Source organism: Cheilinus undulatus, linkage group 12, assembly GCF_018320785.1.
Source record: "Cheilinus undulatus linkage group 12, ASM1832078v1, whole genome shotgun sequence".
Taxonomy (NCBI): Eukaryota; Metazoa; Chordata; class Actinopteri; order Labriformes; family Labridae; genus Cheilinus; species Cheilinus undulatus.
In genome coordinates, this window is record NC_054876.1 from 18,342,610 (window position 1) to 18,369,300 (window position 26,691).

At 39.5% G+C, this 26,691-nt stretch overlaps 1 protein-coding gene across 2 annotated transcripts in view; it reads right to left on the reverse strand.

Annotated features, from left to right (window-relative positions):
- camkk1a (calcium/calmodulin-dependent protein kinase kinase 1, alpha a) overlaps positions 1-26,691 on the reverse strand; it is a 136,731-nt gene that overhangs the window by 70,800 nt on the left and 39,240 nt on the right. For both annotated transcript variants that reach the window (XM_041801638.1, XM_041801637.1), the window contains exon 2: positions 5,305-5,753. In XM_041801638.1, coding sequence (XP_041657572.1) covers positions 5,305-5,634 — 330 coding nt within the window. In that variant the 5' untranslated portion in view covers positions 5,635-5,753. The remainder of the gene's footprint in view (positions 1-5,304; positions 5,754-26,691) is intronic.

Below are 26,691 nucleotides of genomic sequence, written 5' to 3' on the forward strand. Positions count from 1 at the left end.
CAATCCATAAAAACACTCTGGTTAAAGGGGACATATAATGCAAAAAATCACTTTTTCAGGCTTTTCTAACACAAATATGTGTCCCTGGCCTGTCCACAATCCCCTCAAGTACCAGAAAAATCCATTCTCTCTCTCCCTCTCTTTCTCCACCTTTCAGAAAATGTGTGCTGAAACAAGCCATTCCCAGATTTTACATCTAGTGACCTCACCAGGGGCCTAAACACCCGCCCCCAGGTTTGGTTGGCCCTCCCCCACTCGGAGGAAAGTTCCCCAACCCTCCTCTACTGATCGTCTCAGCTACCACCTGAGATGCTGGATAGCTCAGTGGGTTACCCTGCTGTCTATGGTCTGGGAGCTTGATGGTTCAAATCCCAGTCTAAACAGAGGGGTTTTTAGACATACAGAAATCTAATACTGGAGTGTTTTTCAGCAATAAACTTCACAGGCATGTTTTGGGCACCTCTGAGAACAATATAAACTTGTCTTAAAGGGGTAAAATATGTCCCCTTTAAGTCAAGCATAACACAGTCTGATTACAGTCCACAGCTCTTAGATGTCAGATCTGTCAGAATGCAGATACGCATTAAAAACTTCAAATTCAATTGTACAAAGGATTGAGGTGAGGGTTAAAATAAGGGAAAGGATACCAAAAGTTAAAAGTAAAAAACCTGACCTGCTAAACCTAATTAAGAAATGTTTAATAAAGTTGACTAAAGAGTTTATTTACAGGAAAAAAGCTTGTCCACCATGAAAACATTAGGCTGACGCTAACGTAGCTTACCTTAGTGACGTAGATAACATAGTTACATAACTAACAGTGGCAACATAGCTAATGTAGCCAAATCAAAAGCTAACATTAGCTACTGTAAGCTACATAGGTAACAACCACATAGCTTAATCTAAAACTAACAAAGCTACATTAGCTACATAAGCTATGTTAGCTGTGTACATAATTTTTCCACACAGCTTAATCTGAAGCTAACAAAGATACCAAAGCAATGTAAGCTATGTAGCTAACTTCTCTACATATCCTAATCTGAAGCTAACAATGCTACCTAAGCAACATAAGCTAAGTAGGTAATTTATCTACATAGCTTAATCTGAAGCTAACAAAGCTACATATGGGATGTAAACTACAGGGTAACATAGCTACATAACTAACAAAGCTAAGGCAAATGACACTGTGGTACCTACATTAGATTATGCTATGTTTGCTGAAGCTCACCCTTTTGTAGATAAGGTGACCATACATCCATGACTTCCAGAGATAATCTCCAATTTAAGAGACCTGTCCCTGGTTTCTTTCCAAGGGAAGAAGAATTGAAAAAAAAAAAAAGAGCAAAATATAAAGCTAAACCAAACAGTACTGGATTGGTGCATAAACTTGTGTACTCGCCATACCAGTACCTGCATATTAAGCAGTATCAGACATATTTCTGATGATGAATTGGAACCAGAGCAACCCTAATTTTTAAGAACAATTTTTTGGCCTGAATATTTCACTACTTTCAGGACACAGAATGAGCTAAAGAATTAAGAAGATTCATATTTTCACTCTTGAACGCTTGGAATCTTGGAATGGGTCCTGAAGAGCAACACCCTGGCCAAGGAGCTGATGGTGTCCTTTTACAGATGCTCCATTGAAAGTGTACTGGCATACTGCATCCCAGTGTGGTTTTCCAGCTGCGCTGCTCAGGAGAAGACAGCTCTCCATAGGGTCATCATCACAGCACAGAAAATCACTGGCTGTGCTCTCCTCTCCTTAGAGAAGCTGTTCACGTCCTGTTGCCACAGGAAGGCCCTGGGCATCCTGAAGGACACATCCCACCCAGCACATCACCTGTTCCAACTGCTACCCTCAGGAAAACGGTTCAGGACAATAAGAACCAAAACTAACAGACGGAAAAACAGAACATATCCAAGAGCAGTTTCAGTAATAAATGATAATTGCACCAAATGGAACTGCTCATGCACAGAATGGAAATGCAACAATTTTGTTGTACCTTGTACAATGACAATAAATGATTCTGATTCTGAATCACTACTTTCAACAAGTGTTCTCCACTGCTTAATTACATCATCTGCAAAGAACCTTTAAAGCTGGATTTTTAGAAAAGCTTCTGAAATGTTGTACCGACAAATCAAATCTCTTGTTTTCTGACAGAGGGGACCTTTCACAGTAGTGGTCTGTAAGAGGGGGTATCTGAGACCTGCAGCCAGACACCTCTCATGTTAAGGATGTGGTCTGAGTTTAACAATTCACATTAAGAAACCATGAACCAACAGTCTTCACAAAAAAATTGTATTTCCTTTTGAAATATCCAAAGACAGAATCTACTTGTGTTGCAGCTGTGAGTTAATCCTAAATCTAAAATTTGGCAAAACACAACACATGATTGGTTTGGACCACTGACGACCAGATAGGCAGATATTTTACCAGGTTCTGTCCTGTGTAACTCCAACAATATCAGGTTTGTTATGTTCTGAGGTAGGGAGCTAGCTTTATTTTGGGTTGGCTTTCTCAGGATTTTCTTAATCTTAGTAGATGGATATGTTGCTAAAGTTGTGTATACAGACTGATGGTGAAGACTAAGTGTGAGAATGAGAGACTTTCCTGCACCACACAGTGATGACTGAGCCAAATATGAGGCATTTCTGTCCTTCAGGATAATAATCGCTGTAGATGTATTTCCTCCTGTTGCTGAATGTGGGACTCGTCAATTTCATGTGTCAATAACGAGAAAGGGGACATTTTCCATGTTGGAATTCAATGCTAAATACAGTAACAGTAACGACACAAAATGTCAGTCATAGCTGGCATTTGTGCAGCCAGAATCCTCTCTCTGTCTCCGTCTCTGCCTCTCTGCTGTGTCATGCTGTAGCCGTAGATCCCGTCGAGCAGAAAAATAGGAGCAACATGAGTCCTTTTTATGGTTCAGTGAAGGAGCTGCAGACGGGAAGGACACAGTGACAGGTCTGCCGGTCTGTGACAGCAGTCTGTTAAATTCACAGGGGTTCCTCATCCTGGCAGAGCTCATGAATTTTTAAAGTTGAGTCTAAAAATAAAAAAGTCAAAAAGTCAAAAAGTCAAAAAAAAAAAAAAAGAAAAAAAAAGGGAGCAATAAGGGGTCACAACAGGAAACTCTTTACTTTTTACGGTTTAGAGCAAACACAAGGATTTATATTTTCAGCTGCAGTCACTATGTTATATAAATCATGGTGCTGCAGCATTGCCAATAAATTATGTATAACTATCTCCACTGTTCTCTCATTTTTTGGCATTTTGGCTCATTGTTGTCTTCATGTTAAATCTAAAGCTACTTGACCTGTTAGCTTAGCTTAAACTCGTATCATTAGCATCAGCTAAGCAACAGCATCAGTAGCAACAGCTACCACTATCTATCTTATTTACTCTACATAACAACCAAATGTCAGATACAGACTTTCAGAGGAGTTTCCAACATCATATTAAATCCTATGGATTAAGAATGGGATGTCACTTTTGTTCATATGCCAGTCAAGGCAGGTGAGTGTATACTTTTGGCAATATAGTGTATGTGTGACTGAATTTTTGATATAGACAATTCGAAAGTTGTTCACCTCTTTCCTGGCTTGGTTTGAGCAGGGCAAATATAGGAGCCCCTGACATCATCGGTCTCAATGGGAAATTACCCCACCCCTCTAATGCTACAATGATGAAAGATCATGGAGCAGTTCTTTTCAGTACAGTCTGTTGTTAGCTGATGTCACTGCCTTTATTAAAAGTTAGCAGCCAGTTACATGGTATGTTTCTACTCATTTTAAGGTAAATTTCCTAAACCTTTAAAGCTGTATTAAGCGATTTATATTTAGTGTCGTATGCCCACAAAAACGACACAACGCGTCAGGGTCTTGTTATTAAAGCCATCCAGCAGAAAAACACACTTCTGCAACGCCTCCTCGCGCTGCACTCTCACCTGAGGAAAACCAGTTAGGGACGATGCTCCAGCCAATGAGAGGGCTAGTACTCACTGCAAATCAAAGCTCAGGTCAGAGGGAGCACTCCTTTTGGCTGCTGTAGTGGGTGCGCTTCCACCTCTCAGCTCAGTGAGGAAGTTGATACAATGGCGGAGTTACCGGCGGCGTTCGGTCCTGTGTAGAATTTGTTCATGCTGAGACAAAAGGTTTTTCTTGCCTGTGATTCGGCCACCTTTCAGTGGAAAAATGGAGCAAAATTACTCCACGGGAGCTTTGCCACCGTCAGTATTCAATTCAGCGGATGTGCACATTCGCGAGGAGGTATGTGAGAAGAGGGGCGGAGCTACGGAGCTCAAACAGGGAGAACAACAGAAGGGAGGGGGCCAAGGGTTGATTCTACACGGTTCTCACTGAATGTTACATACTCAAGCTTTAAGCCACGGACTGGTGGCATTGGGGTCACGAAAAGTATCAAAGATTTGTAGCAGAAAACATGAAATGTAATCCCAAACTTCTGTGTCTCTGCTCTGGCACAGAGCTAGGCAGTTGCACTCTGATCCAAAGCATTTTTTTTGGTTTGAGAGGTTCATATTTCTTGACTGAAATGTTGTTAATCACTACTTCAGATTTATACAAACAGATGCATACACAGAAAAACAAGTAGAAACGTTCCACATGATGGCTAATCATTTCAACTCCTTCTGTCTCTCTTTTTTAAATGATTTATCTGCTTCCCAGAATACATTTTATGTCTGTGTGATGAATCAGTGTAAACATAATCTTGTAAATATCACAGCTAAAGCTGCTCTTATACATCATTATAACACAAATCTACCCACAGTGCAGACATTCATAATTATATAGGCAGCAGATATGCGACAACAGCTCTGATGATGATGATGCATTTACATAAACCAGCTAATCCACAGTGCTCTGTTTCCACCACCAGTGCTGATAGTAGACTTGTGTACACACCTGCTTGTGCTCACTCCTTACTTTCATGTCGCATGCCGGCCTTCTGCTCCTCTCACAGAAGAGTGACTGAGCTCCATGTACAGTGACCACTGCTTTAATGAACACAATGGTGCTGCTCTCTGTTTGTTCTTCACTCCCTGCTATGATACCACCTGTCACACCCGACTGCAGAGATTCATCAGCCAAATGTCCTAATTTTGACTCCAGATGAACATTTTAGGAGAAAATTTCTCATTTTTACTGAACTTGCTTTCTGTGCATGTCCATGTGAGTAGTATCTGTGTTGATAGCTTCAAATATCTATATAAATTTAACTTAAGACCTTTTCAGGAATTTAATGCTTGAAGTAAAGGCTAAAAGTTGCTGCCTCACCTGAGAGTCTGAAATAGAGACTCGTTTGGATTCCACAGTGGGCCGTCGAGCCACACGAGGAGAGATGTGAGTGTACCCTCCTCCAGAGCCCGACATGTAGGTGCCCTTTTCCTGAAGAGACAGCTTCCTCCCAGCCATGTGAGGCCGCAGCGAATGAGTCCTCCTGCCCTGAATTGCCTCTCTCTGACCCCCACCATTCTTCATGCCGTTTGCAGCTGAGCCATCTGAGTCTTTGGTCGTCATGGCCGCCAGGTTGTCTGTGAGACTGCTGGTCTGTGCATCCGAGTCCGGGGCCAGCCTCTCACAGACGGGGTCTCCGCTCATAGCCATGGCCGGTGTGGAACTGGGAGGAGCAGGAGCAGGTGGTGGGGAGAATACTGGACAGCGCCCAGCAGCATCAACGTGACCCCGGCCAGCCTGGAGCCACCTCGGTCAGGGTCCCACCAGAGCTGGAAGACAAAAAAAGAGGCTGTGAGAGGATATTACAGATTACTTAAGGCTAGTATCACCAAGCAAACATGCAGTTGTACTGTTTTAACACCCTAAACTGAAATATTTCCTGTAGTTAGATTCTTTAGGCATGTTAGCATGCTAACCTTAATGATGAGCCCTGAACATAAATCACAATGGATGTTGACGAGACAGCAGGTGGAACTAAAACTACTACCTGGTGGTTCTAACAACAGTAACTGCTTGAAAGTCAAAGTACAGTGGAAGGGCTGAGGTGTGTCACTCTGATACAGCAGGTGGCTCTATGCATAGCTGGTTTGCAAATCCACCAAGGAGAAAAAAAGAAGCAGATGGTGTCGGTGTGTTTTGGGCATAAGGTGAGTCATGACAGACCACTTGCTGGCTATATTCTTATGATTTCCATCATGCATTTATGAAAACTGTTAACAAACAGCTAACCTGGCATGCCATATAGACTGTTTCATATAATAATAACACAGGATATATTTCATATTCATCATGGTAACCTCTTATAAAAAGTATCTGAGAAGGGAAGGACTTTAGAAAAATTCTCAGATGGTGATTGGATGAGACGGTGATTCTGTCTTATTCATCAAAGAGACAAGAGAAAATGAGGTAGTAGGCATGTGAGCTCTGATGTGAACTGAATCTGGCAGAAAGGTGCCGTGATAGGCCATGAAAGGCTGAGCCTGTTGTTGAAGAAAACTCAAGCTGAGGCCTGTTTGGAAAGAGCAAACACATCTTTTACATAATTAACAGCTTTCAGTGCTGTTATTTGCTCTTCTTTTTATAACGATTCAGTTCTGATGAAACAGCCACTACACTACAGCTACATCTGAGCTAATCGCAGCAGCCATTTTTATCAGCTTCCAGTCCAACTAAACCCAGCCTGTAGCCACTGACTCATTTTCCTCTAATGACGCAGATCAGTCAGGTCCATGATCGTTTAAGATTGGAGCTTTAAAAAATTGATTTTGGAGACATGGAATATGGCCAATCTATCTGCTTTGCAAGTTTAACAAACTGCCAAGTCAAGGAGAGAAATTCTGTTTTCATGGTGATGTCATACTGCTGATACAATTCTTTGTCCTGTATGTGGGTAGTTGTGTTTACATCCCATCACACAGTCCATTTACACCCTTTTAACTATGGGTGCAGGGGTTAATCACAAGGAGCAAATTTCCGCAACTGTAAAAGAAAAATGTGAAAGTTATGCAATTCCTTAAAAAAAGAAAGAAGAATCCTAAATCAAAGTCAAAATTATGGAGTAAAAAAATCATAATTCTGAGATTACTTTTTATCTCAAAATTTCATATCATCTCTCTTTCAATCTCATAGTTATGACGTTTAATATCATAATTTTGAATTTATATATCAAAATGTGGCTGTTTAGCTCAAAATTCTGACTTTTTATCCCATCATTTAGACTTTTATCTCAAAATTGTGACTTTTATCTCAGAATTTTCCCCTTTTTGTCTCATAACTGACGTTTTATCTCATAATTTTGCCTTTTATCCCATATATGACTTTTTAATCTCACAATTTCAACTTTAATTTCATAATTATGACTTATAATTTTCACCTTTTCATATGATTTTGATTTTTTATCTAATGATTGTGACATTTGACTTCACAAGTTCAACTTTTTCTATCAAAATGTAGCCTTTTAGCACACAATATTGACTTTTTATCTCATAATTATGTATTTTATCCCAGAATTTCCACGTTTTTACCTTATAATTTTGCCTTTTATCTTACATGAGGTTTTATCCCATAACTTCAACTTTTATCTCATAATTAAGACATTTTATCTAACAATTTCAACTTTTATCTCATAATTCTGACCTTTGAATCTAATGATTTTGACTTTTTTCTTATAATTTTGACCTTTATCTCAGAATTCCAACTTGTATCTCATAAATATGACTTAGGATTCTTTTTTTTGGGGGGGGGGGGGAATGCCTAACTCTCACATTTTTCTTTTATAAGTGTCCAAAATGGGCTTCCATGCTCATCACCCTGTGAACCATGTTTAAAGTGTTTGATGACATTTAAGTTTTGCTCTGGTTCTATTCCTTTCTCTCCCCTCTTTCCCTCCTCTGTCACAGAGCAGTACAGGAATCAGATTTGGACATCTGGAATCCGAAAAGTACTCAAAAAAACAAAAAGAAAAGAATATATGTTTAGGTTAAAATTGTAGCAATGTACATGAAAAGGCACTATATCCACCTGGAAAAGAAAAAAGCGATGTATGTATCACAAAAAGCCATTTTTTGGAGCATGTGATTACTCACATCGAGTCAACTTTTATTGCATAATAAATTTTAAATCAGGAAAGTTAGCTTTAGTGATCATCGCTGGTTTAAAGCATTGTTTTTGGTCACAAACTGTCAACATGCTGAACACCAGGCAGATCACACCTCCACTCATGTCAGCAGAGAACATCTGAGGCCACGAAAACCAAAAGTGGACATTAGAAGATTCCCTGGTTTGAGAGAGTCATGATTTCTGCTGCAACATTCAAATGGTAGGGTCAGAATTTGGCATAACACAAAAGCCTGCAAGGCCATCAACAATCATCATTATTCCCCAATCTGAGCCTCAGTTTGAACTTCAGCAGATCACCTTGACCATCTATACATGTGATTGGCTGTTGAGATATTTATGTTGATGAGCAGTTGCACAGGTGTACCTAATGAAGTGGTCGGTGTATGTAAATGTACCATATATGGTAAAAGACCTTTAAAATTGCAAAAAGTAACGATTTTCTCCTAACCTTTGTATTTAATTACAATTCTCTGGATAGTGGCATCAAACTGCCAAAGCACCTGTGAGACTGAAGTCTAATTACACTTTCACATTATGTGGAAATGCCATCTCCCTCTGTTTCTCTGTATTCTGGTTGGTCAGTTATCTACAGTAAACATGTGCTCATAAATTGAAATAAATGTCCCTCTGATAAAAGCCAGCACAAATGCTGCAGAGTTAATTATGCTTTATGCCTTCGGCCACGACTCCCTGAATCCTCATCAAATCCATGTAGGAGGTCTGACACTAGGAAAAACACACAAAGAAAGACTGGAGGTATTGTGTGTGCACAGTATATGTAGAAGACATTTAGTGGAATTGATTTTTAGAACTTTTTCTCTTTTATCTACAATGAAAATAAAGCCAGAGGCAGATTGCCACTGAGCGAGAATATCAAAGCTTTCTGATACATGTGGCTCATCTTTTGTTGTGCACATGAAAGAACAGAGAAATGCAAAGAGAGCCTGTGAACAGCAGTCTAGAGGAAAGGCCACTTAAATCTTGCATCCTCAAACAGTGTCAGTGGAACAGGTACCCATGGGAATCAGGAGAGATTAGTGCAGTGAATGTTTTCTCCCTGGAGGAGCCAGCTTGGTCTGTTTGTATCACATCAAAAGACATGGACTAAAGGAAAATAATGGAGACAAACACAAAGTCAGCTCTGATGGTGGTGGACAACAGGTGGTCAGTAAATGGGCCATGTAATTCTATTTTAAATGTGTGTCAGGAAGGTAGAGATTCATATTCAGAAATAACACACTGTTCTACTTTAACAGGTGGGTCGGAATCATTCATGCACTAGACAGCCAGGGTTCATACAGACCTCAGAGTATGCTAAGATGCTGACACTCCTTTAGAGACAATGTCTATGAAGGCCTTCTGACCACGTCTTTCTTTGCCTACCAATATTACTCTAAGAGTGCATCAAGGACTCATCCAGGAGGTCACGAAAGAACCAAGAATCGGCAGGGTTTATTTGTTAGTTAGTTAGTTTGTTTGTTAGCAACATAGCTCAAAAAGTTATGGACGGATTTTGATGGAATTTTCAGGAAATGTCAGAATTGGCATAAGGAAGAACTGATTAGATTTTGGGAAAGATCCGGACACCATCTGGATCCAGAATTTTCTAAAGGATTCTTCACTGTTGGGAGATAGGGCTAATGGCGGAGGTCTGCGCTCTCCGAGTGCTTTTCTAGTCTATCAGTATTATGTGAACTGATGAGACAAAAGTTAAGCTAACTATACATATATATATACATACATTTCATCAAAATAACATCATCCTAAGAGTCAAACATGGTGGTGGTAGTGTGATGGTCTTGGGCTGCTTTAGGACCTGGACCACTTGCCTAAATTGATTAAACCATGAATATCGGGGGGGGGGGCACCCCCCCCCAGCCATTGAAAAATCATTGAAGTGCCCCCACAATCTTCATGTCATTGTAAACATATAATTGTGTGGCATATGATATGGATTGAATAAACTTGAGTGAGTTTCACAAGCAAAACAATTTAGTTAAAGTTTGTAAAGACCCCACCTGTCCTCCATCCAGTGCCTTAAAGGTGGGTAGTACAGAATAACTAAAGTGACTATAGAACAGGGATAATCAACTACATTTGTACAAGGGCCAGATTTTTCTTGATGGATGCTTTGGGGGCCAAACTTTCAAATAAACTTGAATTAAGAGACATTTTGGACTAATTCAAATACTTAAAACTATTTTATTTTATTTTGAATGTGTGCTATTTTTTAGCCTCTATAAGTAAGATCAGTCCCTATACCATAGCCAGCCACAAGGGGGCGATCGAGATATTTTAGCTGAATACATCAGGGCTTTTATGTTTGATGCTAATATGGTGTGTCGTTATTGGAGGAAAAACTGTGCAAGAATAAGGTCTTTAGTTTTGATATTTAGGCTTGAGGTCGATAGAAAACCATAGTTTTATACAAGAACTCAAAATATGTGTTAACATGCATCATATTTGCTGATAATGGCTGCTAGGTGGATTTCTGTAAAATGTAAACATTTAACAAATCTGGTCCCAATGTTTTTTTCTCCCTTTCTTTTTTTATAGCTTTAGGGAATTTAATAAAGGTACCTTATTTATACCAATCTATTTTTCCTGTGCATATTTCTGAATTTATTTTTTTCTGAATTATTTTATTTCTGGGGGCCGGGTGGGAAGATATGGGGGGGCTGATGTGGTCCTCAGACAGCCAGCTCATGATAACTGCAATAGAGCATCTTTAGGCTATCAACTCTTTTTAAAAACCTATAAACATAACATTTAAAATAATTTTTCACCTGATAGACATTAATTATCCCTAATAAGAGTCGTTTTGCCCTCTGCCTTGTTAGCTAAAGTCAGCTGTGACTTGCTTAAAAGCATTGCCTGCTCAGTGTTGATAAACCGAGTTCAGAGCTGTGTAAATCGAAATGACCACCTAATCACCACTGCTGTTAAGAGCACTATTGTGGACAGCCAAACTTCAACTGATGTTTGAATATTTTATTTATACATTAGTGATATAAAACTTACTATATATATACTATATATATATACTATATATCACTATTCTTCACATTTGGGTTAGAAAAACATGGTCAGTCTTCAGGAAAGAAAGCCTCTTGTAATGAGGAAATTGGACACAGCACCCAAACAAGAGGAGGCCAGCCAGAAAAGAGTGGCTGTAATAACTCACTTTCAGACATCATTATTAATATCATTATAAGAGGCAGGGAGCAGACAGTGATATGCTGGTATACAGTGGAGATAAACTGCTCTTTTCTTTCTGTTAATGAGACTTTAAAAGAGATTAAAGAAAGCCTGAAATGTCTGGGAGCCTATTAAATGAATAAAGTGATATGTCTTTTTCTTATTTGAATAGCTTCTTGCCAAACAGAAAATTTTACTCCGACATTTCAGAGCGCTGGAGTCCCGTCTCTTTCTTACAGCCTATGTGTGCAATTAGACAAGGGGCCCAGCACTGGCTGAGATGGATTATTTAAATCTCAAGACATGCCCGTTGATTATGAGCTAGTGTACAACCTCAGTTCCAAAAAAGTTGGGGCATTGTGTAAAATGCCTATGTTCTATTGTGAATAAAATATGGGCTTATGAGGTTTTCAAATTCTGTTCTATTGACATTTTACACAGCATCCCAACCTTTTTGGAACTGGCATTGTAAATAAATGTTATGATCTGTTTCAAACGCAGTCAAGGATCACAGGGTTAATAGAGCTATAAGAACAGTCTGGTAATATTACACTGACAGTAATATTAAAGGGTAACCTTATATGCTGGCGTTCTGGTGACATCCATAACTGCTGGATTACAAATCTACCCATGAATGTGATTTCCATACAGGGATAATTTCATGTTATGAGGCAGGAAATCAATTACTCCTAACACACAAAGACAGACTGCATGTTCACACCTCACCTATCATCATTTGCCCTCAATTTGCATATTCCATGACTGTTATTCAATCCATGTAAATTGGAAGTGCAGGAAAACCTTTTAACCATCATGACTGAGAGTGCTGTATTATTTGACTCCTGATTCATTCCAGCAGAGACAAGGAGGAACCGACATATTTTTTTATTTCTCATCTAAATCAGCAATCATCAATCTCTTTACACTTCAGCAGCATGTGTGAACATTATCCTTCTATAGGTGGGAGGCAGAGGAGCAGCAGAGGTGTGTTCGTTAATTTCTACAGCTCCCAGACTCTGAACTGTTTCTCACACTGAAGACGCCTTTGCATTGAGTTTTGCATTCTCTGTTCTACGGATTCTCTTATGAACATGTGTCGCTCAGCAGCAAAGGTCAAGCTCGATGGCATCTCTTTTGTCCGGTCCAGGTTTTTGTTTTAAAGATTTATTTCTGGGTATTTGGTGCCTTTATTAGAAAGAGAAGGACAGTGGCTAGAGTCAGAAACAGGGTCAAGAGTGGGAGAGAGATATGCGGTAAAGGGCATCAGGCTGGATTCGAACCTGGGCCGCCCGTGCATATGGGGAGCGCCTTTAACCACTAGGCCACCTGCTCCCCCACTAGCAGTTTTCAAGCTCTTGGTGACATCTACAGCACAATCAGGGATCATGGCAAACCTACTACCCATCTGATGGAACCGTAGGCCACACTTACTCAACCCTACCACACCTGAAAGGTGTGAACTATGCCATTTTTTCAACTGATAATTTTCCAATGCCCCTAATTCGATGCAAGGATATCCATAGCACAACAGGCAGGCCTGCAAACAGAATTGGCTGGACTCCAGAAAAAAACAAAAAACAAAAAACCAAAAACCATAAAATGGCCCTCACAAGTTGTGATCTATTGATAAAATCAGTATATGTGTGTTGGATCAGTAGCTTTGGCGCTAGCACCCTGGCTATAAGTTACTTTATTTTGGAGCTAACAAGTGAGTAAAGTTATTAAAGGGCCCTGATGTTCAACTTACTTGTTCATGCAACTTTTAGACCCCTTTCATCAATATTTTCACCCATTTTTGCCACTTTTTTCAATTCAACTCAGTTTGGGAGCTTTTGGCATATTTTGTCTCTTGTAACCAATTTTTACCACTTTTCAACCACTTTTCACCATTTTTGCCACATCTACCTATTTTTGCAACTTCCAAAGCCATCTCTTCCACTTTTAAACTGCTTTTCACCAGTTTACCCACTTATTTTTGCCTTGCTCAGCCCATATTTGCCACAATCCCATTTTTGTCTCTTTTGAAAAAACTTTGTCCTTGCATATTTTTGCCACTTTACCTGTTTTGGCCACTTTTTAAACCGCTTTCACAAATTTTCTGCTACTTTTTGCCTTTCTTAACCCATTTTTGCTGTAACAGTGGCAAGGGAACTCTTTTTCCAAACCTTTAGCAGAAGCAGACTCGTGCTAAACAGCCATCTACTAAAGCTGTTGCAGTTGTAAGAAATAGAAACAAAAGCAGAAATATAATTTGGTCAGGGCTGCTTAGTCAAGAAACACACAGTTTGCTGTGATTTTACTCTTTATCAGCGGTTATTAATTTTGCCCCTAAGGCAGTTATTTATATTTGGTGGTGTGGCTGTTTGGGGATCCCCCTGCCCTTTTTCCAGCTTACTTACAAAACATCAAGTAGGAACATCACATGTTCTTTCCCTTCCTGTGCATGCAAGAATAGCCTGGGGCAGGGGAGAAGCAGCAAAAAACCCAGAGCAAAGCAGGCAACAATGATGACGGAATGACATTGACTAAGTAAAAGCAGAATAGAGGAGGAGCTGGGGTGGAGGAGTGTTGCAAAAAAGCAGCTTGCAAAGGGAGCAGCAAAGAACTGGCAAGCTAGAGCAGCTTAAATAAAGCAGCATGAGTGCAATTAGCCATCAGCATACTTAAAAGTGGACCAGCTAGCAGTCAGCTAATCGCAATTATATGGCTGTGCTTGACTCCATGGACAGCTGTGATAGTAATCTAAGATGCAACATTGAACTATGGAAGTGTGATCAAACCCACTTAGAATGTTGAGAGGTATGACTGTCTGCTGTTGTGTCATATTGAGTGCCTTATGATTGACCTTGGAGTGTTTTGCTTATCTAGCTTTGTATAAATACGCACCTTTAATTTGTTCTAGGTCAGACTCTGCAGAATGCTGATGTACTCTGTGTTGCTTGACCCCTTTGCAAGGGCTTCATTAAAACTCACAAAAACAACTCTTTGGTGTGGACATAACTAATTTGGATTTCCATAACAATATTATGTCAGAAGTGGAATCCTATGAACAATTACTTTTGGAACTTTATCACCCTGGGATAAATTTCCCTAGCCTCTACATCACCAAGTTGAGAAATGCAAGGTGTCAACCGACTCAAGGATCAGAGACTGTGTCCATCTGGATCTCTATTTGAGTCTGACCTACGTTCTCCATATGACAGTGAGAAATCTGAAACGATGCGATGCTCAGTTAATTCAGGGTTTATGCCAACAGCCAGTGATTTTAGCGCTGGCAATGCTCATTTTCATTACAAAGCCAAAGTGATCTAGAGATTTCTCTATGTCATCATTTTTTTTTTTTTTAAGATTTATTTTTGGCCCTTTTATGCCTTTATTAGATAGAGAAGGACAGTGGATAGACTTGGAAACAGGGACGAGAGAGTGGGGAGAGACATGTTAAGGCCCACAGGCCGGATTCGAACCAGTGCCGCCTGCGTACATGGGTCATGCCTTAAACCACTCAACCATCTGCGCGCACCCCTGTCATCTATTTTTTGCCACACTTACAATCTCATTTGAAAAATGTTGAACTTTTCAAACAATGCTGTGGTCGTTAATGCCACTTGTCCCTCTCTGGCCCATTCAAAGTGAAGAAGGGAGCGGAACTTACGATAATAATGGAAGAACCACATATTCCACTGCTAAAAATGCTGGCTATCAACACAAAACCCTAAGATTTAAGAATGCAAACTTCTGAACGTAGATGTGAGAAACACTTTAATTCAAGTAATATACTAATTTTAAAAAAAGTGAAAATAACAATGTGATAGATTGTTTCACTGCTTCCAAGTGCAGAATCTCATGACTGCACCACTACTGTGAAGATTGAGCACTTGATGTGAATGTAGTGATAACTGTGATCTAATGCTTCATAATTCATGTCAAAAAGTGGGAACAGTGAGGAAGAAAATTAAATAAAGCTCATCTAGGAGATGCTCATATTGCGTTCTAATGAAGGCAATTAAAAAGATTGATGCTTCGTGTCAACAAAACAAGAAGCTCATGTGCAAGCTTCAATATTTGAATGAAAATAATTGTACCACATCTTTCTATAATAAGATCAACAAAGCAGGAAAAATAAAGCAGAGACCAGCCAGAGCCTGAATATGAAGTCTTTTAAATTGCTGTCATCTTTCAATAGTTCAGCTGGAAAGAAGCTCCAGCAGCCAATTACAGGAGGAGGAGGAGGACAGAGTGGGCAGAGAGGGTGAACAAATGAATCCATCTGGCTCCATTAGTAAACCACTTTCACCCCTAACCTGGCTGCTATTTGTCTCCGTCACCATATTGGTGAGTGCAGAAAGCAAACAGAGACGAGCGAGGCCAAAACTAAAATGAAATCTGTCATTTCCTGAGCAGGAGACAGGCAGAGAAAGTCCAAAAAGATTCACTAATGCACACAAAGACAGTTTTTCAACAGGTAGTCTTTAATAATGTTGTTGATGTTTTTCCTCTTCCTCTGAGAGCCTCTGAATTTAAGGTCGTGTATTTACTCTTCTGAGAGCTGACCTTGTAGACGGGAGGGTTAAAAGTGTTCTAAAAAAAAGTCTCTATTGATGTAACAACAAAATGTTGAGAGCAGACGGCTGAATCCTAAAGGTTATGTTTGCTACTTCTCTACATAAGGCAGGGAGGGACAACTTTGGTTGCCAAGGGGGCAGGGTAGCTTGATAGTCAATTCTAAATGGCCAAAGTATTACAGATCGTTGAATATTATCAATTTAACCCCTGATTACTAATTATCCAATCAGAGGACGTAGAAGTTGCTCACATGATCATTAATTATGCCAATATTTATTATTTTAAACTGTACTGCAAATGGAAATGTTAATTTAACTAAATAAGCACAGATTTAAATCAGTTTCAAGTAGCTATTTCATGGCAGTGAACATGGTCGCAGTGTAAATTTTGACAGCTATTCTTAAATTTAGTCTCAGTCTTAGTCTTTAGATTGTTTTTTAGTTTTAGCCACATTTTAGTCATTTCTATCCTTAGTCTAGTTTTAGTCAAACAAAACTCAAAAACATTCCAGTCTGGTTTAAGTCCATATAAATCTTTACATTTTAGTCATAGCTTTTAGTCAAAACATTTATTCTATTTCTTAAATCTGGTACCAAATCATAGTAGTGTGTTTTATACACTCTGCCAAACCTGGGGTCCCTGCTTTCTATAGCTGAGAGGCAGAAGAGATACAGATGCTCTGAAAGATTTACCCACAGTGGAAAAGAACGTCATGGATTTTGAACGTCTGATGAACGTAAATTACATTTCAGTCTAGTTTTAATCATCTTGACTAGTTTTAGTCTAGTCTTTCTCACGGAAAAAAGGCTGCTGACAAATATTTTTATACATTATTGTAAAATTAACACTACATGATGAATATTTACTTGCATAGTTATTTTTTAACAAATGCGTATCTATTAGGGCTGGGACGATTCACTTTTCTCCCGATTCAAATTTTTTTTTTTGATTTTTTAGGTGCTGATTCGATTTAAATTGGGATTCTACGATATTGTCGATTTTTGCAATCTTTTGTTAGCTTTTTAAACACCAGTGAAAAAGATGAATGATAATGATGCCTACAGACTATATCAGGAAAAATACACATCACATGTGTATAACGATACATCACAAAATATGTCTAACTAGAGAATACAAAATAGTTGTAAAATGGTCAAGTGCAGGATTTCTCAGGTTATTCACAACAATTTAGTATCAATTTCACAGAATTTGACACAGACTGAGCTAAATACTGAATATGAAGTGCATAAAGTCTATACATATGTGTGTAGTATATATATGTATAACTTATGTAATTTTAAGTTAATATCGAATTTAACAATGTAGAATTAAGCTATTTAAAAAAATAAATAGTCCCGCATCATCTCGCATTTTACCTATCTTTGTTCAATCTGAAGATGAGGATTTTCCCCATTTGTTGCACTGAATTAAAATGCTACCGTGATTTTTTTTTTTTTAAGAAAAGGGGAATAAATTATTATAGAGTGAATGTACTCCAATCCTTTATATTTCATATTTTATCAGTTTTTATGGCATCACATAATGTGTTTGTGGAGGGAGATTATGGGAGATGAGCTGATCGTCACGTCCAGCTTTAAGACTGATGGACTGTGTTTTGCGGAGGGCATCACGTGACAGGCCAGTATTTCTTTCTTGTGTTACCGAAGCCGTCATTCTTAACGACACTACACGGGACATGTCCTTACAAATAATACGACTGTGATTATGGTTGCATGAGTAGGCTTGTTTGTTGACGTTAGCCGTTAGCTGTAGTGCTAACGCGATGATGCCTAACTAGTAGATTCGTTGTGTTGTCTCAGTATTTTACTCTTTTATTTTTATTTTTTTATTTTATTTACTCTTTTATTATATCTTGCAAACGACTGTCTAACTCCTGTCTAAGTTTGTGCTGTCGTTAATGTTTTGGAAGCCAAAATAAGTCTACATATCCACTATGAATGCGGCAGAAGTCGCTCTGCTGGGTAGGTACAAGCAACCGGCTCACGCAGACCGGAAGTCTCGTGTGATCTCGTTGTCTCAAGAGAGAAGAGGCAAGTGTCAACTGCCAGCTGGCGATTCCTGCCGCCAACTAGCAGTCAGGGGTGAAATTACACCACAAACTACCGCACCAACAAAGTGAATAATTGGCTAATTAATTAAATATAGATACTGCATTCTAAAATATCGATACAATATTGTGCCAGGAAGTATCGCGATATTTCAGTGTATCAATTTTTTGTCCCACACCTAATATCTATGCATATAAAAAAGTGTACAGAAGAAATTATAGCCAATTAAAAAGACAACGACTAAATCAACGATATCAAAGACATTCAAAAAATAAATTGAGTTAATTAATCAAGGAAAATAAGAATTTAAATGAAAACAATTAAAATTAAAGAAAAATGAAAATAAAAACAATTGAGAAGTTAATAAAAGAATTTCTTCTTTTATCAAACAAAAAAATTAAAATCAATATAAAAGCAAAAAGAAAATTTAAATGCATACATAAAAATAAAATTAAAACAGAAAAAAAGTTCTTAGAAAAATAAAAAGAAATATAAAAAAGTTTAAAATCTTACTGTTATAATTACTATAATATGTCTGTCGGTATTTCTGTTTCTATTTGCATGCAACACTGTTGCTCCAATTGTCATTGACACCTCTCAGAACACTTCTTGGACGTACTGGTTTGAAACTGGAACCATGAAAAAAAAAAATCTGAAAAATGTATAGATCTTCAATATAAACCTTCTTAAAAATAATATAAAATAAAATGAATTGAAACTTCTAAAATGTTGTGACAAGTCATCATTCAGGGACTTCTGCTGTGTTCTATTTCACTCAGAAGTTGGAATGTCAGAGCTGGGAATGATGTCACACCAGAGTTGGATTTGTTCCATTTGCCCAAGCTTGTAATGGTGGGTTCCATAAAGCATTCAACTCAGGTGTGTCTTGAGGAGATCTGAGGCACTCAGAGGGATTGTTGATAAAAAGCCTTCATTTCATAAGGGGCTCAGAATCATAAAAGCATGCCAAACATGTTTCAGCCATACCGGCCTTCATCAGGGCAATTGGTGCAGTATCATTCCGTGCTCCGATATACGAGAAGGGAATGTGGCATTAGTGACAGAGCTGGGAAAAAAACTGGACTCGGTTGAAACGGTGTAAGCTCTCTTTAAAGCACTTCGCTGCTCATGTTACACAAGATAATATGGGCAATGTGTCACACGTTGCTCTTAAAATAATCCTCAAAGAAATCACAGTTTGATTGCGGTTTTGCCAGCTGTAGTTGCTGGTTCTGCATATATATGTTGGAGTATGGGTCTGTCTCCACGTAGCAAGCATCACACAGCAGGTGGGACGTGATGTTTTATTAAAGCTTCACAGAAAAGTGCATGCACTAAAACTGTGTAAATAACTCTAAAAGCACAGCTTTAATGATCTCCTTATTGGGTTGGTGGCCCATCAGCACACATACGCAGAGACACTGAGCCATTACACAGTTATTTGGGGGAAAAAACACCCGATTCCATGCAAACTGGCATTAATGCATTAAGCATCTAATGACGTAGACAGTAGCAGCATGGTGTAAATAGAGTAAAGATTGGCCTACCGTCTGTGAGAGCTGATGAAAGTGCACTGCAGTTTTCAAGATGCACAAACTTTCCAGATATCAGGAAAAATTTCACCTCTGAATGACTTTAAAATAAAGAATGTGTAAATAAGGTCAGCAAATATTACTCTTACATTGCTATTAATAAGCCATAACCAGGAGTTAAACCAATCTGTGTCCCAGCTGGTCTTTTACCCATGTGACACCGTTTATGCGTGACGAGGATGTGGTTGTTCGAAGTTGAAGTCAACATAACAATATTGCCTTTGATTAAACACACTGTCTGTTTTTCTGAATATTTAACATGGACTGTCAGAATCTGTGAGGGATGTGGGCTGGATTTGACACACCTGTTGCAGGTAAGGGCCTGAGTGGATGGCATGCACTGCAGGACCAGGTGGTAATGGTCAGAATCCAGTGGGGGGCAGGATTTAGAAGATGGTCCTGCACAGGGCTCTAGTTGTTTTAATCAAATAAAAACACTAAATAAAAGAACTAACCATGCGAGGTAGTGAAAGAATATAAGAGAAACGTTTCTGTTTTAATTCTTTAAAGGCAGATTTTGTCCTGTTTTTTAAAGTTTATAATTTATTGGTATCTGAAATTGACTAGGGACTGCATCGGCCCCCAGGCAATGAGTTGTCCACCACTGGTTTAAAGGTAGTGGAGTTCCATTTTTGCTGTCCTTTTCCCAGCAGTGATGAGCTGTAAAACACAAAAGTTAGAGCCAGGTGATTCACCTTGATCACCAGAATAAAAGACAATTAGCTCTGATTGTTCACTGATTGCAATGACAATCTGCACTGTAATGATCTCAAATCAAACCCAAGCTTTCCTTTGTATTTGCATAATAGATGAAGACAAAGGGAAAGATGTAATTTGGGTGTCATCCTGTCAGGTTTTCTGATATGTGGTTTTACCACAGGTTTATTTTGTAATGTGATGGCTGTGAACTCTTTCTGTGGAACAGAGCTCAGAGGAACTGACAGCATACTTCAGCTCCAGGTCTACAGAGACTTTACTTTTACCTCAACACTGACTGTGCTTGGTTCAATATCTGAAGGTAAAAAGAGCGCACTCCAGGGAGAATCACACTCAGCTGCCTTCATTGTTGGATGCATGACTTTTGTGCAGGATCTTTGACATACTTCCTCTGCATCAGTTCAATCAATATCGATTTGTGTGGCACCAACTGATACTAAATGTTGTTAAGACACCTTTATGATTGAGACTACAGTCTACTGGTTATATTCCTCCATGAGATATACCATAACCAGGCAGTGAAATTTCACTGATGGGTAAAGAAGGACTACTGTGGTGGTTTCTGTGGGTGTGATTCATCGAAATCTTCAGAGTGAGGGATGAAGGCCCACTGACTTTGACTTATGACCTCCAACATCTCATTAGTTCATTGCTGAATCATAGCAGACATCTGTGCAAAGTTTGAAGAAAATTTCTCCACTGCAAGTTTTCTTGACATATTGCATTCACATTAACTCGACAGATGGATTAACATAAGGATGGTGAGATGTACAGTAGGAATGGGCAGTAATAGGTTAATACCGTATGCCAGGGTACTGAAAAATAAACTTAAAACAAAAAGTAAGGCAATTTGTGTTTGGTACATTATTTCTTTGTTGTAACAATGCTTCTTGGTAATAAATCTTATACTGTTGGAAAGCCTGTTTATTACCCTTTTAAATGATGCCACATTTGTAAGGATCAAGCATTTGTGGGATGAGCAGCAGAGCTGAATATGTGGGTTGCTCCCATGAAAAATGTGCCAAATCTTCTCTGCCAATGCCAAACAGCTGATTCTGCCATTGACTCTTGTTTGGTGTTTGGTGGATTGGATCATTGAAGTCTGAAGAAACAAGACATATTGACAATTTAACAATTTATTCATTTAACAAACAGGAGCCTCGATAGTGTGTGGAAGAACTATACACAGCCACAGCAGCCTGGCTCCTACTCCTCATGCTGGTCACCAGCCTGGTCACACACTGCTGTGGGATGGCATCCCATTCTTCAACCAGCATTTGTCGCAAGTCAGCCAATGTGGTTGTGTTGGTCACTCTGGCACGAACAGCACACCAAAGCTGATCCCACAAGTGTTCAATGGGATTAAGGTTAGGACTGCTGGCAGGCCATTCCTGGCAGGCGAGTGTTGTCATCTTGGAGGATAGAGTTCTTGCTGACAGGGTGAAAACACAGCATTCTTGGGGTGTTGTCTTCTTGGGACGCCTACTTCGCGGCATGTCTCTGACATTCCCCGTTATATGGAACTTGGCCTTCAGTTTGGAGATGGTACTAGGGTTCACTCCAAACAATGCCATAACTTGGTTTTGCGGAACACCAGCTTGAAGTTGCCCAGCCAACGGGCCCTATCCAGATCAGTCAAATGTGGCATGTCGATTCTTGAAGCAGACATCTACTGACCACTGTAGCAGCGCCCATGCTCACAGGTGCTGCAAATCAGGCACCTGATTGGCATCGCCTGGGGGTACCAGAAGCTCAAAACAAGAGTCAATATCAACAGCAAAATAAGCTGTTTGGCATTGGCAGAGAAGATTTAGCACATTTTTCATGGGCACAACCCACATACTCTGCTGCTCATCCCACAAATACATGATCCTTACAAATGTGGCATCATTTAAAAGGGTAATAAACAGGCTTTCCAACGGTATAAGATTTATTACCAAGAAGCATTGTTACAATAAAGAAATAATGTACCAAACACAAATTGCCTTACTTTTTGCTTTAAGTTTAGTTATGATTTTGCTTTGATTACTGTCATAAAGACGGTCCTGTGTAATGAGCACATGTTTATGATAAATGCCTGAAGACTGTGGGTCTGACTGTAGCAGCAGAACTGTCTGTATGTTAGATGTTCTAACAGTGATCACAGAACTCAGGTTAACTTGTCAAATAATGGCTGAGGAAATTAAGTTCAGTTCATCCTGGACGTGAAAGTCATATACCGAGCTGTGATCAGCTGACAGCCAGCTGATTCCAATCATTGCCTCCCAGCTTCCACAGCCAATCACAGCTCTTTTTCTCGACACAGCTGTGCATTTAAATATGAAGTAATTCTCACTAATCCCTGCTTGCATTAATGCTGATGCACCACACTGCTGCTGGCAAAGCTCAACCTCCTCCATCCCAGCCTCCTCCTTTATAGCATAAAGCTTGCACCCTCATATTCAGAGTCATGCTCCTATGGATTTATTACTTCTGAAGTAATTTTATAGCAGTCAATATGCATTGTCATAAATGTTTATCTATATCTACAATAAAATAATCACCAAAGCCAGCTCTGTTAGTTCAAATTCAAGAGCAGTTTCGTACACCTGGTTGGTTCATGAACAACACATTATTACAATGTTACTTACCCCAAAAGGTTTCTTTTTGTCAACAGTATAGCATCGTTCCTTTTAAAAGAATGTTTATGACAAAATTAGGGAGAAAAGCTGTTAAAGTGGTTCACCTAGCCTCTTAGCTGAGTACAAGACGCATTAAGGGTGCATTCACACCAGAGCTGTTTGGTCCGCTTTAAACAAATTCTGGTCAGTTTTCCCAGATAGTCTGGCTTGTTTAGAGTGGTGTGAAAGTTCACACAAACTCTGGTGCGGACCAAACAAGTGGACTCTGGTCCTTTTAAAAACGGGGGGTCTTGGTTTGGTTCAAAACCAACCCTGTTGTGGTTCGTTTGAGGTTTGAAAGAAAACTTGTGAACCAAAGGCAGGAAGTGGTATAAAGCGTAATGATTTATAGATTTATACATGTTATTTGATACACTCAAATACATGTCAGTACCTTGCTCGGCGTCTGTGTAGCCATAGCAACACGTCATAGTCTCTCACTCACATGTTGGCTCACCTTTTCTTCGGTACCAATTTATTTGTCTCATGGTAGGAACGACACACTGTACAGCTTGCTGCTTTGCTGTCTGCTCATAACACCCCAAAACAAAAGCAGAAATCCCAAGACAGCATATATTTGGTGTTGTTTCATTGTTTGTGTGGGGAACAAAAGACTGGCAGAAGAAGATGGATTTCCGGTTTTGTCTTCTTCTACATCTCCTTTTTTTCTTTGCCACTCTGTTTGGGACAAAAGCGCCACAAACTGAACTGAGTACTGAGTACCCCAGACTATCAGGTGTGAAAATGACCTAAGGCTCTGTCTAGTTTCATCTGGCTAGACATGCTGTAGGAGGTCTGCAGGACTGAGTCATATGTGATATTTATCATCTCCATGATGGGCCAATTGGCTAACCCTTGGGAAAAATCACTCTCTGTGAAGTATAGGCATCATTCCAAATGTATGTAGAAATTTTCTGATGACAATTGCAGTGTGCAGGTCTATTTAGAGGTTTTATGTAACATTTCCTCCATTCCCATTGGTTTGTAGTGGCTAATCTTCACTTCCTGCCCCACATCTGACATTCACTGGGATCATAGACTGCAAATAACCTATCTGGGGTGTGTCATTGTGTATAAAGATTTCCCAGAGACCTGCTCTTGTGTGCCCTTGCTCATTAAGCCTCAGATCTCAGCCCTCCTTTCTCGATCCTCTGAGCAAGCTGAAGAGCTTTGGGATGGAGGGTCAAAAACCAAAAATGGTTTGACCTAAGACACATCATTTAAGAGACTTGAGATGCACCTTGAGTTCAATAGCCTGTGTTTATTGAAAAGACTATGTCTAACACCGTATGCCCCCGCCCAGTTCATAGTCAGATTATGAGCATATTGATGATCTGTAAAGGTCATCACGTCTGTTATTGTGTTATCAGGCTGCAGGGTTACACATTATAGGCAGTAAACTAGGCTGTAGAATCGACCTGTATGTGTTTGAATTTTCTGTAAAAATGCATGATCAGCCCAGACTGCTGACATGCACAGCGCTCACACACCTGTAAGAAGTGACTGTAGAGTATGCCGAGAATATTAAGTAAATGCCAGCTGATTCAAAGGGAAAATGTTATTTCGGGGCTGAAAAATAAACTGAATCTTTAAGCTTTGATCCCTCCTGTGCCTTTTACCGAGGCCCAGAAACATTTACAGACGTGCTCCTGCTGAGGCTGTGTGCATGTACATTACTCTGCTGGATCGCTGAGCAGACCAACACTCAGGCTCTGCAGGATAACGTTTACATCAGATCAAAGTTAAATCAGGGACAGAAGGACCATGAAGGTAGACTTGCATGATTTTATCTTTACTTGTCTCAGCATTACAAAGAAAGAAGGACTCAAATGTCAGCAAAAGATAAATGTCAGGAGTAAATGTGTCTAATTAAAGGGCACTCTTATCAAATTAACTTCATTTATGACGCCTATAGTAGAGGCAGATTACTGTTGTTTGATAGATTATTTTAATCAGAACTTAAATGTCATGGACATAATAAACATCTTGTCTTAATTCATGATTGCTGATGCTGAGTTAAAGGAAAATAACAAGGATTCAGCGCTCCTCATCCACAGTCAAGGCTCTTTGCAGAAGCAAGGCCTAATTAAAGCTCAAATACTGAGCTTCTTTCAGGCACTGAGAGTCTTGTTCATCTTCATTAAAGACAAAACGGTTTGACTGCAGGGATTTTAACACTACAACAACACTATCACTGACTCACTGTTTAAAGCCCCTGGAACTGAAATCCACATGTAACTCATGGTCTTATGTGCATCAAAACACTTTCACTGATCACTTTATTAGGTACACCTGTTCAACTGAGTGTGTGGAACGTGTCTCAAGTGGTTGTAGTGTAAAGATACCTGTGCCTGGCTACCATTACACCATGAAGACAAAAGAACACACCAAGCAACTCAGAGAAAAGGTTATTGAAAAGTATAAGTCAGAAGATGGGTACCAAAAAATTTCAAGGCACTGAACATCCCCTTACAAGCTTCTCCAACTCAACTGTTGCCCATGTTCTTCACCAGTCAAAACTTTATGGGAGAGTGGCAAAGAGAAAGTCACTGTTATAGAAAAATAAATCTGCACTAGAGTTCACCAAAAGGCATGTTGGAGACTCCATGATCAAGTGAAAGAAAGCAGGTTTGTTTGTTGTAATGCCTGGATATGCATTTTAATCTGTCATCTCTTATAATTCAGCAATACAGCAATATAATACTGTTACTGAAAAGGAAAGAAAATAATGTGATACACATTTTAGGCCGTTATTTTCCAGTCCTATTTACACGAGCACTACAGAGATATCATTTAGTATCCTGTAGCTTAAAAAAACAGCAGTACTCATGCCACTTTAGCATGTGCATGCTAACTGCCAACTAGGAAGTGGAAAGAAATGTTTTGTAACTCTCCATGAAGTGACCAATATTGGCTGGGCTTCTGCCTTCTCCATTTACGTTGTCTAGACACTGAAGAGACCTTATATGAAGCAGAACTGTTAGAAAAAAAAACACTGGTGTGCAAATAAGCCAAAGGAGTGTCCCCGGGACTGTTGTGTCGCTGTTATGCACAATTTGTTTGCACATCCAATGCTTCAGGATGTGTACACATGTCTGTGTCGGGGTTGTGCTTCACCTTTGCCTAATGGGTTCATCTCTGAGGTGCTGCACATGGCAGCTGGATCTCCAGTTAACAAGATCGGGTGGTAATAAAGAGAATGACATACAATGACATGCATGTTATTTTGTCTATCTGAGGCTGATTTGCAGCAGCTCCATTGGAAAAACACTTTGCTACACTAAATGGACAAAAGTATTCAGCTGCCTGACCACTACACCAACAGGGACTGTAATGAAATTGTATTCAAATACATGTCGGCTACTTCTTGAAAGGCTTTCCATAAGATTTTGGAGTGTTTCTATGGGAATTTGAGCTCATTCATTCTATAGAACATTATGAGGTCAGGCACTGATGGTGGACAATGCCTTGCTCTCTATCTCCCCCAGACACTTGGCATTGGACTTGGAGATTTGAGGCTTGCATGCAGCTGCTCGGCCAAAGAAACCCATTCCATGAAGCTCCTGCTGCACAGTTTTTGTGCCAACATTAATGCAAGTGGAAGTTCAGAACTTTTCAGCTATGGAATCAGCAGAGCATTTCTGACTTTTACCTACCATGTGCCTTAGCAGTTGATGACCCTCCATGAATTTTGTGGTCTTCTGCTTTGTGGCTGAGTTGTTGTTGTTCCTAAATGCTTCCACTTTCTAATAATATTCCTAATAGTTGGCTGAGGAGTATCCATCCATC